This window comes from Staurois parvus, unplaced genomic scaffold (genome assembly GCF_062004578.1).
Source record: "Staurois parvus isolate SC_StPar_1 unplaced genomic scaffold, SC_StPar_1.0 ptg000388l, whole genome shotgun sequence".
NCBI lineage: Eukaryota > Metazoa > Chordata > Amphibia > Anura > Ranidae > Staurois > Staurois parvus.
The window spans coordinates 476707-496152 of NW_028318184.1; the positions used below are offsets into that span (position 1 = coordinate 476707).

A 19446-nucleotide genomic window follows, 5' to 3' on the forward strand; every position below is an offset into this window, starting at 1 on the left:
GAATGTCATCTAAGTCACAACAATAGAAGAACACAGTCTGCTGAACATAATACTACACAAACATTAGATGTTGCCATAGTTTAATTGGAGCTAATTGGAGCCAGGAGTGAGCCAACCTTGACTCCAATCAGTGTGATGATATTGGATGTGTTGCTGACAGCTGTCCTGTCCTTAAAAAACACACACCTGTTTTGGGTTTACTGGTTTCAAGAAGCACTGTCTGATGTGAACCATGCCTCGCAGAAAAGAGCTCTCAGAAGACCTACCATCAAGAATTGTTGACTTGCATGAAGCTGGAAAGGGTTACAAAAGTATCTCCAAAAGCCTTGATGTTCATGTGTCCACGGTAAGACAGACTGTCTACAAATGGAGAAAGTTTAGCACTGTTGCTACTCTCCCTAGGCGCGGTCGTCCTGTAAAAATGACTGCAAGAGCACAGCGCAGAATGCTGCATGAGGTAAAGAAGAATCCCAGAGTGTCAGCTAAAGACCTACAGAAATCTCTGGCACATGCTAACATTTTTGTTGACACATCTACAATAAGGAAAACATTAAACAAGAATGGAGTACATGGGAGGACACCACGGAGGAAGCCATTGCTGTTCAAAAAGAATATTGCAGCACGTTTGAAGTTTGCAAAAGAGCACCTGGATGTTCCACAGCACTACTGGCAAAATATACCGTGGACAGATGAAACCAAGATTGAGTTGTTTGGGAAGAACACACAACACTATGTGTGGAGAAAAAAAGGCACAGCACACCAACATCAAAACCTCATCCCCACTGTAAAACATGGCGGAGGGAGCATCATGGTTTGGGGCTGCTTTGCTGCCTCAGGGCCTGGACGGATTGTTGTCATTGATGGGAAAATGAATTCCAGTTTATCAAGACATTTTGCAGGAAAATGTACGACCATCTGTCCGCCAACTGAAGCTCCGCAGAGGATGGGTGATGCAACAGGACAATGACCCAAAGCATACAAGTAATTCAACAAAACAATGGCTGCAACAGCACAGAATACGCCTTCTGGAGTGGCCCAGTCAGAGTCCTGACCTCAATCTGATTGAAATGCTGTGGCATGACCTTAAAAGAGTGATTCACACCAGACATCCCAAGAATATTGCTACACTGAAACAGTTTTGTGAAGAGGAGTGGTCCAAAATTACTCCAGATCATTGTGCAGGTCTGATCTGCAACTACAGGAAACGTTTGGTTGAGGTTGTTGCTGCCAAAGGAGGGTCAACCATTTATTAAGTCCAAAGGTTCACATACTTTTTCCTCCCTGCACTGTGAATGTTTACATGTTATGTGCAATTAAACCATGGCAACATCTAATGTTTGTGTAGTATTATGTTCAGCAGACTGTGTTCTTCTATTGTTGTGACTTAGATGACGTGCAGAGCACATTTTATGCCCAATTCATGCAAAACTCCACGTAATCCCAAGGGGTTCACATACTTTTTCTTGCAACTGTAGCTCTAGTCCTATTATAATATAGCCTTATTAGTCCTAATATAATACAGCTTTAGCCCTATTATAATATAGCCCTAGCCCTATTAGCCCTATTATAACATAGCCCTATTAGTCTTAATATAATATAGCCCTAGCCCTATTAATCATAATATAATATAGCCCTAGTCCTATCAGCCCTTATATAATATAGTTCTAGCCATATTGACCCGAGTATAATATAGCTCTACCCCTATTAGCCCTAATGTAATATAACCCTAGCCCTATTAACCCAAAATAATATAGCCCTAACCCTGTTAGCCGTAATATACTGTAATATAGCCCTAGCCCTATTCGCTCTCATAGAAAGTAGGGAATGGTTAGAATCCCCGACATCTGTTTTTCCTCTGTTGAGCTGCAAAAGACCAGCAGCAGTGAGGTGCAGAATGATATAAAAAAAATATTTTGTAGGAAAAAACGCATACATGCCAAATGGGGGATTTCTTGAGATGTTGGTATTTTACATTCATTACAATCAAAATCAATGATCTAAAAATCACATCTTTTATTTCTTTCTTTTATTATTATTATTATACAGGATTTATATAGTGCCAACAGTTTGCGCAGCACTTTACAAAATAAAGGCAGACAGTACAGATACAACAATATAATTCAGTAGAAGGAGTCTTGTATCCTCTTAATCTGAAAAAAAAGAACAATTGTTGCATTCACAAGATGAATGTTCCCCTATCCATGCCACCTGCCATCCAGCTCTTGGTATGTAATGTTTTGGGGTATACATCAATCGGGTATCTCTCACAGAATATACCATAACTTATTGAGATGGATGGTGCCTGTAGTTATAATTGTAATGCATTTCACAGGTGACCTTTGCTTCTTCACACAGAAATGGGAATACTCATCCACAATTCTACTAGCTTATGTTAGAGCCAGACACATTTTATTCCATCAATCATTGATAATGTTCATATCACGAGATAAAACCTATATTATGGCACCCCACTATGGACGTAAAGTGGTATTAAACCCCAAAATAAAAATGTAATATATTGCAAATTACCAATCCTCAAATGTGGTGGCTGCATTAGTCTTCTTTCTTTTTAGGCTTTTTTCTTTTGTTTTTCCACATCAGTACAGACAGCAAAAAATGATCCGGCAGCGGTTCAAACCCTTCCCTACTCAATTGAATAAATAATTTGTTGTACATACATGTTAAAGCGTATCCAAACCCTAAAAACAGAAAAGCATTATAATGAATCTCATCAGAATTTAGATGTAGTGGCTGCATTTGTTTTATTTTATTTTTTTATTTTTACCTGGTGATCCTGCCATTAACTCACTTCCTGTTCTAGGGTGACATTGCTCACTCAACAGACTGTATCTATAGCAAAGCAGCATTAATACACTAGGGCATGACTACAGAACACCTCCCCCTCTCATATTCATCATGACACTGGGGGAGGGGGATTGTTTTGTCATCTGTAGAGATAGCTGAGAACAATAACAACTGATAACAGTCGGCACAGGAAGTTATCATCACATTTCAGGCAGGACCAGCAAGCATTTTATGTACTTGTTGAACAAGCATTATGAAATACTTTCAGTAGTATATCTGACATACCAAAATGTAGAAAATGAGAAGTTCATGGTTAGGGTTCTGATTTTCTTAGGTAAAAAAAGGAGAAGCCGGGTTTGCGGAATGTATCCAATGATGCGTAAGTACATATACTTTTTTCTATTTCCCTTGTACATCACATAATTGGGTATTCAAAGTGAATATTATCTTATTCATGAAACAAACATTTACTACCACTGTGATAAATCAGCTCCATCAGGGTTGATAGAAGTAGTACAGTGTTGTAACATAAAGCCAACAGACAACATCCCCTCCCCCCATTTTCATTACCTATAGGGGAGTTGCTTAGCAGTTCACAAATATGTGGAAAAGTAGATAAAATTATATGAGATTGCAAGAAAAAAAAGCCTGAAAAAGGAAAACTAATGCAGCCACCATATCCAAGAGTTTAGCAATTCTTCAACCAATTGCCTACCGGGCACATTTAACCCCTTCCTGTCTAGGCCAATTTTCAGCTTTCAGCGCTGTCACACTTTGAATGACAATTGCGCGGTCATGCAACACTGTACCCATATGAAATTTTGATCATTTTTTTCACACAAAAAGAGCTTTCTTTTGGTGGTATTTATTCACCATTGGGGGTGTTATTTTTTGCACTATAAACGAAAAAAAGAGCGAACATTTTGAAAAAAAAGGTTTTATTTGTTTCTATTATAATAATTTGCAAACAGGTAATTATTCTCCTTCACTGATGGGCACTGATGAGGCAGCACTGATAGGCTGTAATGATGGCGTGGCACTGGTGGGCATTGATGAGGAGGCACTGATGATGTGGCACTGATAGGTGGCAATGATGGGCACTGACTGGTGGCACTGACTGGCAACACTGATGGCACTGACTGGTGGTCCTGATAGGTGGCACTGACTGGCGGCACAGATTGGCAGCACTGTTGGACACTGATGGACAGCACTGCTGGGCAGCATTGTTGGGTACTTTTGCTGCTGCACTGATAATTAGTGCCCTGATTAGCAGTGCAGATGTCTGCTTTGACAGTTGCCAGTTACCTGCAGTACTTTGCTCACACTGTGACAGCGTGAGGAAAGTACTGCTGATAACCGGCAAGTATATTTACATGGTGGTCAGCTGTGATTGTACACAGCTGATCGTGTGGTAATTACCCTTTTACCATGTCATGTGATCAGCTGTGTCCAAAGAACTGGATGACCGCGCTGTAGCCATCATTCATCTATAGCGTGGTCCATCTTCAATGCATTGTATAATAATACAAAACCACATGGTAAAAGATGTATTCTGTGTTTGAAATGTTTCAATTAGTCCTAATTATAGTTAAAATGTTACTAAACCCAGGACCCTGCATTCACTATATCTGGTCTCCCCGGACCCTGCATTCACTATATCTGGTCTCCCCGGACCCTGCATTCACTATATCTGGTCTCCCCGGACCCTGCATTCACTATATCCGGTCTCCCCAGACCCTGCATTCACTATATCTGGTCTCCCCGGACCCTGCATTCACTATATCTGGTCTCCCAGGACCCTGCATTCACTATATCTGGTCTCCCAGGACCCTGCATTCACTATATCTGGTCTCCCCGGACCCCGCATTCACTATATCTGGTCTCCCCGGACCCCTCATCCACTATATCTGGTCTCCCCGGACCCCGCATTCACTATATCTGGTCTCCTCGGACCCTGCAGTCACTATATCTGGTCTCCCCGGACCCCGCATTCACTATATCTGGTCTCCTCGGACCCTGCATCCACTATATCTGGTGTACCTGGACCCTGCTTTCACTATATCTGGTCTCCCCGGACCCTGCGTTCACTATATCTTGTCTCTCCGAACCCTGCATTCACTATATCTGGTCTCCCCGGACCCCACATTCACTATATCTTGTCTCCCCAGACCCTGCATTCACTATATCTGGTCTCCCCGGACCCTGCATTCACTATATCTTGTCTCCCCAGACCCTGCATTCACTATATCTGGTCTCCCCGGACCCTGCATTTACTATATCCGGTCTCCCCGGAGCCTGCATTCACTATATCCGGTCTCCCCGGAGCCTGCATTCACTATATCCGGTCTCCCCGGACCCTGCATTCACTATATCCGGTCTGCCCGGATCCTGCATTCACTATATCCGCTATCCCCGGACCCTGCATTCACTATATCCGCTATCCCCGGACCCTGCATTCACTATATCTGGTCTCCCTGGACGCTGCATTCACTATATCTGGTCTCCCACAGTACACACAACATGGAAATGCAATTATTTTATAGTAAATATAAACTGCTAAATACATTTTCTCATCAGAAGTTAGAGCAGTCTTGTGACTTCTATCAGTGTCCAGCCCAGCACTAGCTACAGCTTGTAAGAGGAGTTTTCTTTCTGCTCTAGGAGGATGCAGGACCCCTGACCTCTGTCTGGACAGTGCTGTGCTGATCACATGCACTCTCCCAAAAAGAGAAAAAAAAAAACCTCTCTAGCAATACACACCAAACTGAGCATGTGCAAAATGCCTACAGTTCAGTCTTTCTTATCAGGAAATAAGAGGTGGTCGCTTGAAAAAGGGGAGAAACAGGGAAGAAAGGATCAAACAGCCTTTTTACACAATGCAGAGGATTAACCCCTTAGGTTCCACAGTGAGTATAACAAGCATGCTTTACTGCATATACAGACTGATTTTACTGTTGTGGGTTTAGTAACACTTTAATAGAGAATATATAGTTCATACCACTGTGCATATATCATTTGTCTTTCCTGTGTGGTATTGGTCCTCCGTCTTCCTTCTGGTGGAGTTGCTCTTGCAGCTGTTTACCTTCTAACCCAACGATAGACTGGAATGTCCACATAAGTTTGAAGACAGAGAGAAATGCAAAGGTGAGAGGAATGAGGAAGTGCGTCTTAAAACGCCTCATCCTTTGTAGCATCCACATATTATGAAATAAATAAGTTCAGTCCAGCACAGGTCACACAGAACTATGTGAGTGAGGACCCGCAGGAGACACGGTACAGCAACATGTGAGTAGTTCCTTATTAGCAGCGGTCATTTTCACCTCAAATTTAGTTTTTGTCATCGTCTTTTGACTAAAATGCTATTTTAATATTAGTCGTATTTTAATCATCTGATATGTTTTAGTTTTAGTTGTATTTTAGTTGACTAAAATTTGCAGTACATTTCAGTTGACTAAAATTGTTTTAGTCGACTAAAATCTAATGGGTTTAGTTAAATCGTAATGCATTATTTAAGCATTTCTCCAGAATTTCCAAACTCATTATATACTCCGGGAGTAAAAAAAAAACTGACAACATGTTATTATTTATGGTACTTATATAGCGCTGTCAATTTACGCTGCATTTTACATATATATTATATTCACATCAGTCCCTAACCCTAAAGGAGTGCACAATGTAAGGTCCCTAACTCACATTCACACGTACACGGGACAATTTTTTTTAGACAGGAACCAATTAGTTTACCAGCATGTCTTTGGAGTGTGAGAGGAAACCGGAGGATCCGAAGGAAACCCACGCATTGATTTTTTCATTGTTTTCATCAATTGACAACAATTTGTTTAGTGTTTTCACTTGAAACATACATCTAATGAAATATATGAGGAAAATATTTTTGTCAACGAAATTAGCACTGCTTTTTAGAGATTCCTATGACAGCTGGAAAATCTGCCCATATTTAGCTAGATGAAGACAATCATAGTAATATATGCTGCAATTTTTAAAAGGAATACAGTCTTCCTCAACACTGGGATCACACTAATGTGATGCAGGACACTGCATGTAGTCCGCACAGGAATCGCACAGCATTCTGTACGGTGCAATTTGAGCCATACATTTTTGTATATTTTTTTTATAACATTCTCAATATGGCATTTTTTATTTTATTTTTTTACATTTTTTGAAAAATCTTTTTAATACTTTTATTAGAATAGTACAATGTTACCATAGTAATTCTGACACGTAGTCATTCTGACACTGAGGGGGACTGATTTGGTGTCACTGACATCCCCAGTTACACCAATACACTGATCAGTGCTAATAAAAAGCACTATCACTGTACTAACGGCATTGGGCAGGAAGGGGTTAACATGTGGGGCTACCAGAGTGTTAACTGTGTGCTGTGTGTGTTTTACTAGGTGGGCTGTATCTGTGTTTCACTGTAAGCACACTGCTTTGCATGGCTCTGCTACGCAGGAACTGACGGGAGAGATCTGTGTTATTGATACACAGGTCTCTTTCTCGTCGGAGATGCTCGATGATCACCGGGTGCCGGTGCGTTATCACCGCCCGGGACCCGGTAATTGACAGCCAAGGCCAGCATTCGTTATATATACGTTATTTTGCGTATCCCTGCCGCCCTGTAGAAGTATTTCTGCTATAGGGCGGAGGGGAAACGGTTAATTTCCAATTCATTTGCTATGTTATGATTTCAGAGATTCTGATGGATCCAACCCAAACACAATAAGTATGAATTATTATCGTACTTCACTTTTATACCTTACTGTATTTATTGGAATATATTTCCAATGTATATGTAGTGCACTTTTTATAATATTAAAAAATGTTAATGCAAAAAGAAGCGGCTGATTATTAGAATATTCACGCTACGCTCACTAGAATTAAAACGAATGGGTTTGAATCAATTCACACTATTCGTTATGTCATTACATTATTTTGGATGCTTCAAACATTAACAAAAGGCCCAAACTATCGCATCATGTCTTTTGAAAGAAATGAATATATACCAATGAATTCAATGTTTCCATTTTAATTTATTTTGGATTAGCTGAAATTTGTTACTATTGTGATTTGGAGATTCTGATACATCCGAATCTACCAATGAAAATTTTGTCCGCATTACGATTCGTAATGAAGCAAATCATACATGTCTACTTGTAATGTCTAATAAAAAATGTATTTCTCTCTATCATCCCAAAGATAGGATTCAACTGGGGTTTCAGATTTGTTGCTGTCTGTAATTTAGAGTAAGCAACAAGATAGATAGTCTCAATAAAAGATCCCTTGGCATGAGAATAAGCCGGGTTCACACTGGATCTGACTTTGAAATCACTTGAAGTCGCACAATTTCAAAGTCGGATGTCAGTGTGACTTCAGGTGAAACTTGATAGACATCTTTATGCACAGATGTCAATGCAAGTCACACCAGAAATCAACAAAATTAGTGCAGGAATCAAATTGATCAGAACAGTTCCATTGCTGATCATAAGGTGCGACTTGTCATGCAATTTGACACTGTCAAATCGCATGACAAGTTGCATCAGTGTGAACTAGGGCTTAAGTTCAAAATAAATATATTTTAATAATCCTAAAAAACAATCTGTTTCTCTATATCATCTCAAAGATAGGATTTGGATTCATCTGGGGTTTCAGATTTGCCATTGTCTGTAGTACAGTGTAAGCAACATGATAAGACTTTGATAAAAGATCCTTTCACATGAAATTGGTAATATTTTAGTTTTAGAGAAGTGAAGATTATACAGTTTTTAATTCCATCTCTGGTGTTTTCAGAATGAGGAGCTTCTTATGTCTAATAAAAAATCTATTTTTATCATCCCAAACTGGGGTTTCAGAATTGTTGTCTGTAATTCAGAGTATGCAACTAGAAGGCAAGTCTCGATAAAAGATTCCATGTTATGGGGATACAATTTAAAAAAAGATCCTTTTATAAACCTAACAAATTTGTTTCTCACTATTATCCCAAAGATAGGATTTGGATTTAGGCTAGGTTCACATTTGTGCGGGTTTGTGCCACTGTGGATCCCCACAAAAATCCGTGCAGAAGAATGTGTACCCGCGGGCGGGTACCATTAATTCTAATGGCATGTCGCCCGCACTGGAAATCGCAACCATACTGAGAACCGAGGTTCCCATGTGGGCTGTGTTTTCAGAAGAAGTGCAGGGACTTCTTCCCTGCGTGTCCCGGGGCACGGGAGTCCATTCAAATGAATGGGCTCCCGTGCCTGCGCAAAACGCGGCCCGCAGGAACGCGGATATGTGAACCAGAGGTAAATGGAGGTTTCACTTAGAATCTGAAGACCTTTGATTTGCAAGGACTTTTTTCTCTTGAAAGTATGTGAGTGCATAGATTGAATATTTTTGCTCTACCTGAAGGGTTTTCTAAGCATTTTTGACTTTTTATGTGAAGCCATGGATCTTTTTTTAGAGATGCATATTTTTTATGTATTTTTCAGTTTTCTTTCTAATAGTTTGAGGTACAGTAATTCCTTAAAAAGGTGCAGTATTGATGGTGTTGACTATTATTATTTTATACAGGATTTCCATAGCTCCAACAGTTTTTGCAGCACTTTACTATGGGGACACCTAAGTTTTGTTTGGATCACGTGTCTTCCACCAAATATGCGGTACATACTTAGGTCTTCTTAAAGTCCCGGTTCACATATATGCGGCCGTGCGGGCCGCTTTTTGCACTGGCACAAGAGCACATTCATGTGAATGGACTCTAGTGCCCCATGACATGCAGGGAAGAAGTCCCTGCACTTCTTCTGGAAATGCAGCCCGCACAGGAACATCGGTTCCCAGTACAGTTGCGTTTTCCAATGCGGGCGGTGTGCCATTAGAACTAATGACACCCGCCCGCAGGTGTGCGGGTGGTGCGACTGCACGGATTTTCGTGCGGATCCGCAGCAGCGCCACCCGCACAGATGTGAACCTAACCTTACTTGTTTGTATATAGCAAGAGACAAAACTTGTTGGATATCGGGACATTATATGATATGGTGGTATTAATCTGCTCTAAAGGGACTGACCATTCGAGCACTCGGGCACTGCCCGAGGGCCCGGGGTCAGTAGGGGGCCCCATGAAATGCCCCTGGTACCTTTTTATAGGCTTTTTTGAGTGTGGGCAAGGACACAGAGGCCCCATGATCCCCTATTGCCCGGGGGCCCCATGAGTTGTCAGTCCGCCCCTGCTGGATACTAACATTTAGAGGTAAAAAGTTGATCCAGGGAATATCCGATTGCCTCTTGGGGGATCAGGAAGGATTTTTTTCCCTGCGGGAGCAAATTGGATCATGGTTTGCTGGAGGTTTTTTTTTTGCCTTCCTCTGGATCAACTTTGCCTTCCTCTGGATCAACTGTGTGTATAGGATTGTAACTTTTTTTTTTTAATGGTTGAACTAGATGGACTTTTGTCTTTTTTCAGCCATACTAACTATGAAACTATATGTAACTATGATACCTGCTCTCTGTACATTATATACTTCTGATCCCTGCTCCCTGTGCGCTACACAATCCTGCCCCCTGTACTATGTGCCATATGCACTCCTGACCCCTGCACTCTGTATGTTCCTAATTCATGACACCTGCTCTCTGTACATTATATACTCCTGATCCCTGCCCTCTGTGTGCTCCACAATCTTGCCCCCTGCACTCTGTGCCATATGCACTCCTGACCCCTGCACTCTGTATGTTCCTAATTCATGACACCTGCTCTCTGTACATTATATACTCCTGATCCCTGCCCTCTGTGTGCTCCACAATCTTGCCCCCTGCACTCTGTGCCATATGCACTCCTGACCCCTGCACTCTGTATGTTCCTAATTCATGACACCTGCTCTCTGTACATTATATACTCCTGATCCCTGCCCTCTGTGTGCTCCACAATCTTGCCCCCTGCACTCTGTGCCATATGCACTCCTGACCCCTGCACTCTGTATGTTCCTAATTCATGACACCTGCTCTCTGTACATTATATACTCCTTATCCCTGCCCTGCCCCTTGTACTCTGTGCCAAATGCAGTCCCTCTTCCCTTTTTAGGTCAGTCCCTAAAAAGTCACAATATTTAATACCTAACTCAAGGTACTTATTTAGGAAGACAAGACACTGTGTACATTCAGCATTGATATTTTCTTCAACAATTCTTCATTCTTTCTGCATTCTTTTGCTATGGGACAGAGGGTGGAGTCTGCCTGGAAGTCTTGACAAGGAACTGATTAGATTTCTAATTGTCATCTGGTGCATCTCACGTATGTGTCAAGCATTTATTTATAGCATTGCTGCTGTCTAATGTATCCATGAGATGAAATACAAACAGTAGCACACAAAAGGGGGTTATTTACTAAACCAGGAGAGTGCACAATCTGGTGCAGCTCTGCATAGAAACCAATCAGCTTCCAGCTTTTATTGCCAAATCTTAAATGAACAAGCTGAAGTTAGAAGCTGATTGGCTACCATGTCCAGCTGCACCAGGTTCTGAGTGCTCCAGTTTTAGTAAATTGTCCCTAATGTGCCGTACAACAACCGGGAAGACGATGCATCCTCAGATATGGGGGAAATGTCCATAAAAACTGGACCTGGTCCTGTTGCTGTTACTGGTCTAGGACAGTGGTCGGCAAGCCGCGGCTCGCGAGCCACATGCGGCTCTTTACACATCTTAATGCGGCTCTTCTGTGTGCCGGGCGCTCGCTCCCCTCCTCTCCCTCCTCTCGGGCGGCCGCTCCTCTCCCCTCCCTCCTCTCGGGCGGCCGAGGACTCTGCAGCTAGCCCAGCAATGATTGGCCAGTCTCGCTGCCACTCACATCCTGATAGCTAGTGATTGGCTGTCAGGATGTGTGTAGGCGGGGCAGCGTGATGAACGTGAGGGGAGCTAGGCTCCTCTCACAGTCCGCCCTGAAGACCGGAACGGCGCTGGGAGCACGGCGAGAGGAACGCGCGGAGCAAAGGTAAGTGAATTGACACGGGGGACTTGGCTTACTACTTGCTACTTACTTACTACTACTATATGAGGGATGAATTAATATGGGGGATGAATTACTATATGGGGGATGAATTACTATGGGGAATGAATTACTATATGGGGGATGAATTACTATATGGGGGATGAATTACTATATGGGGGATGAATTACTATGGGGGATGAATTACTATATGGGGGATGAATTACTATATGGGGGATGTATTACTATGGGGGATGAATTACTATATGGGGGATGAATTACTATATGGGGGATGAATTACTATGGGGGATGAATTACTATATGGGGGATGAATTACTATATGGGGGATGAATTACTATATGGGGGATGAATTACTATGGGGGATGAATTACTATATGGGGGATGAATTACTATGGGGGATGAATTACTATATGGGGGATGAATTACTATATGGGGAATGAATTACTATATGGGGGATGCATTACTATATGGGGGATGTATTACTATGGGGGATGAATTATTATATGGGGGATGAATTACTATATGGGGGATGAATTACTATGGGGGAGGAATTACTATATGGGGGATGCATTACTATATGGGGGATGTATTACTATGGGGGATGAATTACTATATGGGGGATGAATTACTATATGGGGGATGAATTACTATGGGGGAGGAATTACTATGGGGGATGAATTACTACATGGGGGATGAATTACTATATGGGGGAGGAATTACTATGGGGGATGAATTACTATGGGGGATGAATTACTATGGGGGATGAATTACTATATGGGGGATGAATTACTATATGGGGGATGAATTACTATGGGGGATGAATTACTATATGGGGGATGAATTACTATGGGGGATGAATTACTATAGGGGGGATGAATTACTATATGGGGGATGAATTACTATATGGGGGATGAATTACTATAAAAACTTATTGAAACTAAAAACAGTGTACCATCCTATGTATTTTCAGTTTTAAAAATGTGGCTCTCAAAATAAATTTCAATCGTGGTTTTGGCGAGATTTGGCTCAGTTGAAAAAAAAGGTTGCCCACCACTGGTCTAGGGCATCCTGCTGACAAGGCAAAAAGTAAGAAAAGTCTGGACCCAGTGCATTAAAAGACAATTTTAATAATATAAAACACAATACAAATCTCACAAACATAGATTGTGAAGCACAGCATGTGGGGCTCACAGGTACAACAGCTGCAACCTTCACACCATGGCCAGTGGTGGGGTTAGATTTCAGATCCCCAGATGTCTCTCAATCCTCCAGAGACAATCCCTTATTACTGGAATCTGGCGGTTTCCTCAGTCACTCAAGTAGGCACAGATTATGCAATTTTCTTTCCTTCCATCTGTGCTCGATTCCCCCATCAATACAGTGTTGATGGGGAAATCCCTTCCGCAGCTCTATTGTGTTCTGCCAACAGGAGGGATCCCCCATCGACACTGACTGTGTCTCCCATGTCCACAAGATCACTGCTGGTGGCTATAGCCAGAAGGAGTATTCCCCCTCTGGAGATAATTGAACCATGCTTTATAGGGATTTTGTACTTATCTCTGGATCAACTGTGGGTATAGGATTGTGTATATGGTGATTTTTTATTTATTTATTTTCTTTTCTATTAGTTAACCTCTTAAGCACCGCTGTATAGCAAATATTCTACTACAGGGCGGCCCCTGTGCGCAAAATCATATATATAAACGTAATTTTGCATTTCTGGGTAGGGACAGGCGCTCGCACGCTCGCACGCTACACACGCCGCCATTCGCGGGTGTCAATCACTGGGTCCCGGCCACAGTGATTACCGGCGATCACCGGCGATTACCCGCACACAGTGATTACCGGAGATCACCGACAGGAAGGAGGGCTGCTTTGTTTACCAACAGTCCTCCTCCCTGTCAGTTTGGGCACACTACTCTGGATGGCTGAGCACAGCAATCCAGAGCAATGTGCTTACAGTGAAAAACACCCCCTAGTAAAACACTCCCATCACACAGGTAACCCTTTGATTGCTCCTCATTTTAACCCATTCCTGCCCAGTGCCATTAGTACAGTGTCATTGCTTTTTTTTTTAGCACAGATCACTGTATTGGTGTCACTGGGGATGTCAGTGACACCAAGTCAATTCCCCCCAGTGTCAGAATGCCTGCCGCAGTCCGGCAGTCCGGCAGTCCCACTATATGTCGCTGATCACCACCATAAGTCGCTGTTTGCCGCCATTATTAGTATAAAAAAAAACAAATTCCAGTATATATACCACCATTTGAAAACACTATAACTTTCACGTAAACCAATTAATTTACACGTATTGGGATTTTATTTTAACAAAGACATGTCGCAGAATACATTTTGTCTTACATTTCTGACGAGAGTTGATTTTTTAAATTTTTTACTGGACATGTTTTATAGCAAAAAGTCCAAAATATTGTTTTGTTTCTCAAAATTGTTAGTCTTTTTTTTTTTTTAATAGCGCAAAAAATTAAAAATGCACAGGCGATCAAATACCACCAAAAGAAAGCTCAATTTGTGGGGAAAAAAGGATGTAAACTTCATTTGGGTGCAGCGTTGCATGACCGCACAATTGTCAGTTAAAGTAATGCAGCGCCGTAACGCAAACTGCTTCTTTAAACTACAGTAGATGGGCTTGTGTCTTTTTTCAAACAAACTATGCCTTCCTTCACAAGAAACTTCATCACCACACGCTGTCCCATGCACGCACTAACACTGTTGTCTGCCATCTTGATTAACAGTCCCTGGACTGGCCCACAACATGTGCACTACCTTTCAGTAATAGGACACACTTGTCACTTACTACCGTGTGTAGTACCGCCATGCTAGCATCCCTTTATATACCTGTAAAATTAAAAGTCCCGGTGTGACTTGAACGCCTGTCGTATTTATGTTTTTGTTTAGCTATTTTCAACAGTAGTACAGTCTCTAAAGTGCGGTAACCCAACAGCTCTGGCAGAGAATCCACAGATAAACACCAATTGCTAAAACATTTTGCATAAAATATTCTGGAAGCGTCATTTTACACTACCCATTCTGTACTGCAACTCCTGCTGTGGCTGCTGATAGGTTGAAGGTTTTTCTGGGTGGCAAAAATCCAGAGGTCTGTAGCATGTAGGGCATCTTCCAGAGGTCCGTAGTATTTATGAACCAGCAGGGCAGAGGACTAGGCATCAGCAGGGCAGAGGACTGGGTGTCAGCAGGACAGAGGACTAGGTGTCAGCAGGGCAGAGGACTAGGTGTCAGCAGGGCAGAGGACTAGGTGTCAGCAGGGCAGAGGACTAGGTGTCAGCAGGGCAGAGGACTAGGTGTCAGCAGGGCAGAGGACTGGGTGTCAGCTGGGCAGATGACTGGGTGTCAGCAGGCCAGAGGACTAGTCAGGATGGCAGAGGATTGGGTGTCATCAGAGCATAGGACTAGGCATCAGCAGGGCAGAGGACTGGGTTTCAGCTGGGCAGATGACTGGGTGTCAGCAGGCCGTAGGACTAGGCATCAGCAGGGCAGAGGACTGTGTGTCAGCTGGGCAGATGACTGGGTGTCAGCAGGCTGGAGGACTAGGCATCAGCAGGGCAGAGGACTGGGTGTCAGCAGAGCAGAGGACTGGGTGTCAGCAGGCCAGAGGACTAGGCATCAGCAGGGCAGAAGACTATGTGTTAGCAGGACAGATGACTGGGTGTCAGCATGGCAGAGTACTGGGTGTCAGCAGAGCAGAGGACTGGGTGTCAGCAGAGCAGAGGACTAGGCATAAGCAGGGCAGAAGTCTAGGTGTCAGCATGGCAGAGGACTGGGTTTCATCAGGGCAGAGAACTAGGCATCAGCAGGGCAGAGGACTGGGTGTCAGCAGAGCAGAGGACTGGGTGTCAGCAGGCCAGAGGACTAGGTATCAGCAGGCCAGAGGACTAGGTATCAGCAGGGCAGAGGACTGGGTGTCAGCATGGCAGAGGACTGGGTGTCAGCAGGGCAGAGGACTGGGTGTCAGCATGGCAGAGGACTGGGTGTCAGCAGGGCAGAGGACTGGGTGTCAGCAGGGCAGAGGACTAGGCGTCAGCAGGGCAGAGGACTAGGCGTCAGCAGGGCAGAAGACTAGGTGTCAGCAGGGCAGAAGACTGGGTGTCAGCAGGACAGAGGACTGGGTGTCAGCAGGACAGAGGACTAGGCGTCAGCAGGGCAGAGGACTAGGCGTCAGCAGGGCAGAGGATTAGGTGTCAGCAGGGCAGAGGATTCGGTGTCAGCAGGGCAGATGACTGAATGTCAGCAGGGCAGAGGACTGGGTGCCAGCAGGACAGAGGACTGTGCTCTGTCTTTGTGATTGTGCCGGGATGACTGACTTCTGCCCGTGCCCAGGAGTTACATCATCCTGTGTTGGCCAATGAAGATGCTTGAAGACTGGCACTTGGGGAGAAGATATTGCATCCGTGAGAAACACCCTGTGTACTTTGAACGTTAGAGAGCAGGTGAGTATAGTTATATCAGTTCTGCTTTAAATAGAATAAAGTCAACCTAATATCAATTTGAATACCCAATCATGTACAAGGGAAATTTGAAAAAGAAAACTGATTTTACCTGAACAAGATTTGCCCTGTCTTCGCTACACCCTGGCAATAAGTCCATGCTCACCAGCGATGCTGTCTGTAGGGGATGTAAGTTCAGTCCGCGAAATGTGCTGCAGAATTATGGCTGTTTTCTTTCCCTCAGTTCTTAAGATGGAGTCTGAGCTCCCAGGATGCACCTGTTTCCTTTTCTTAGAAGGAAGTATAATGGGAGTTTTTATTAACCAAACAATTTCTGGATTCTGCAAAACAGTAAATTTATTCTGAGCTTCATTTAGTGGCCGAATTTAATATTGCATAATGTTTTTCCCTGCTGAAAGCAGAACATGATTGGATGTTCAAAGTGAGCACAGTTTCATCTCATTCATATGGGCATACTTAACCATACACCTATGGGAAGGGCTGTATTTGCTCACACAGAATGCACAAGTTCCATGCATCTGTGTACAAGCAGTCCCGTTCATTGGGATGCAAATGCTGCACAGACACAGCTACTGCTCTCAGTTTGACATCATGTATTAGCAGGTGTGTGTCCTCAAATGCAAGCAGTGTGAGTTCTGGGACACGCACACACACCCACATGGAAGTCAAATTTGTCCATGCAGCTGCTGCGTCCCAATTTCCAGGAATAGGACTGCCTGCACAGGGATGTATGGAACACCTGCGTGGGCAAACACAGCCCTTCGTATGAGTGTATGCTTAAGTACACCCATGTGACTGAGGTCTTATTCACAAAGTGAAATGTATAGTCTCTTCAGTTACTAAGCAATCATAAACAACTCTTTTACTGGGTTTTATGATCAGCCCTTCAATATTTATTGAATCATTTTCTCTTTTGTTTCAGCAACCTACACCAGAATGATGGGGCTACCATCAATTTTGTACCTATTGTTATGTCTCTCATGGCAAACATCCCTCAGCTTATCAGAGGAAGATTTTCAAGCCCATTTAGAAGCATCCGTAAGTCAATACAAATAACATGTTGTAAGTGATTGTCACAGCTAGTCAATAGAAGGAATATATTATTAGGCCTCATTCACACAGGGCATACAGAATCGTATGCCCAAGTGGGGGGTCATGTTTAACCACTTCCCATCCGGCCCATGTACGAAAACGGCTGGACGGGAGCAGTGCAGGAGCGGGGTGCCGTTTATAAACGGCGCCCGCATTTTCAGCCAATGCGCGCTCCCTGGGAGCACGCGGCACTGCGATCCGGTGCCCACTGTGTCTTCCGATCCCTGTACGGGACCTCTGTATGAGGTCCCAATCATGTGATTGCTGATTGGCCAATCAGTGATCACATTAACAGTAGTAAGCAATATCTCACTTCCTGGCATCACTGCTTACTACATGTGAAATCTGTAAATGATCACAGAGATCACATGATACAAGGCTATTCACAACAGCCTTGTACCATGTGACAAGGTGTGACCAATCACAGCTCTCACAATATTTCTCAATGGCTGCAAGAATGCATTCAGAGAGAAGGAGAAATTTTTGCTTTTACAGCCTTTATGGGTGTAAAAGCAATCGGTGTAGAAAAAAAAAATCTTCATCACCCCTAACAAGTAGTACAGTGTCACTATGCTGACACTGTACTGCTAGGGTGACAATATGTTAAAAAAAAACCAAAAACATAAATAATAATATAAAAAAATAAAATAAAAACGTTAAAAAAAATTTGAAAAATGATAATTTTTGGTTATAAACTAATTTGGGTTATTTTTTTTTTACTAGAAAGATAGTTGAATACATTTTGGCTAAGATTTATGAAGAAAGATTATTTATTTGCAAAAGTTTATAAGAAAAACACTTTTTTTCAACATTTTTGGACTTTTTCATTTAAATAGCAAAAAAAAAAAATCCCAGTGGTGAATAAATACAACCAAAATAAAGTTTTATATGTCTCCAAAAAATGCTAAAAATGTCATATGGGTACAATGTTGCATGACCGCACAATTGTCATTCACAGTGTGACAGCGCTGAAAGCTGAAAATTGGCCTGGACAAGAACGGGGTAAAAGTGTCTGGACTTGAAGTAGTTAACCTCATGGGGATTCTCCGGTGTTCCGTGGCATCCCCGTATAGGCAGTCCCTTTCATGTCGCTTGAGACACAGCGGCTGCAAGGACACAGTCCTGTGTGGGTGCAGGTGCTTGTCTCTGAATGCAGTGCAGTGTGAGTTCTGGGACCTGCGCACACCCGCACCCACATGTCATATTGGAGCACAGCAGCTCTGTCCCAATAGACACGAATAGGACTACCCAGGACAGTACACCTGTGCATCCTTGTGTAGGTACACTCTGCCCTGCAGGGGCGTATGGTGTTGAAAACACTGTGTGAATGAGCCTTACCGGAAAAAACATATTTCACACTGGGTGATCACATCCGTGCCCAGTGCAGGCCCATGTTTACCAGCACGGGCATGCGCTGGTGTTGCATGCATCCCCATAAGCTAGTCCAAGAGCTTTCAATTGGGATGCAGTGGCTGCACGGACACAGCTACTGGTCCAAATGTGACATTTGTGTGGATGCACCCAAAATGCGTTCTGGGCCATGTGGACAAAAATGGGACTGCCAGCAAGGGGATGCAGCAACAATTGTGCATCTCAGTTACGGTAAAACATGGCCTGGCATGGGAGCACGGATATAATTTCCCCATGTGAATGAGGCCAAAGGGTAAGATTCTGTATGGGATCATAAGTAGCAACCAAGACATAAACATAACATTAAAGTGTTACTAAAAGAATTTTTCTCAACTAAAATAATAAACATGCAGACCATGTGGTGACACCACTTTGAAGCTGGATTCAAGGAGAAAAGTTGTCAGCAAGTGAATGAAGGGAGCAGCATCCTGAGTGTGCTCCAGTATCTTGAGTGAGGTGAGGCTGAGTGGACGCCGCTCAGAACCAGCCCTGGGAGTCAACCTCTGTGACCAAGCCCCGATGGGCAGGGCGAAACACATCAGAGGGCATGGCTAGTGTGGTGCTGAGGCCACTCCATATACTCAACATGCTTGACTTCTGGAGCCGGTTCTGGGCGGCTGTAAAAAGAAAAAATGCAGCGCTAATTAAAAAACATACA

At 43.2% G+C, this 19446-nt stretch overlaps 1 protein-coding gene across 1 annotated transcript in view; it reads left to right on the top strand.

Moving 5' to 3' along the window:
* Positions 1-5962: 5962 nt before the first annotated feature.
* Positions 5963-19446, top strand: part of LOC149455744 (adhesion G protein-coupled receptor F5-like) — a 180071-nt gene continuing 166587 nt past the window's right edge. Inside the window, exons 1-2 of the mRNA XM_089685892.1 lie at positions 5963-6090; positions 17209-17324. Coding sequence (XP_089542018.1) covers positions 17223-17324 — 102 coding nt within the window. The 5' untranslated portion in view covers positions 5963-6090; positions 17209-17222. The remainder of the gene's footprint in view (positions 6091-17208; positions 17325-19446) is intronic.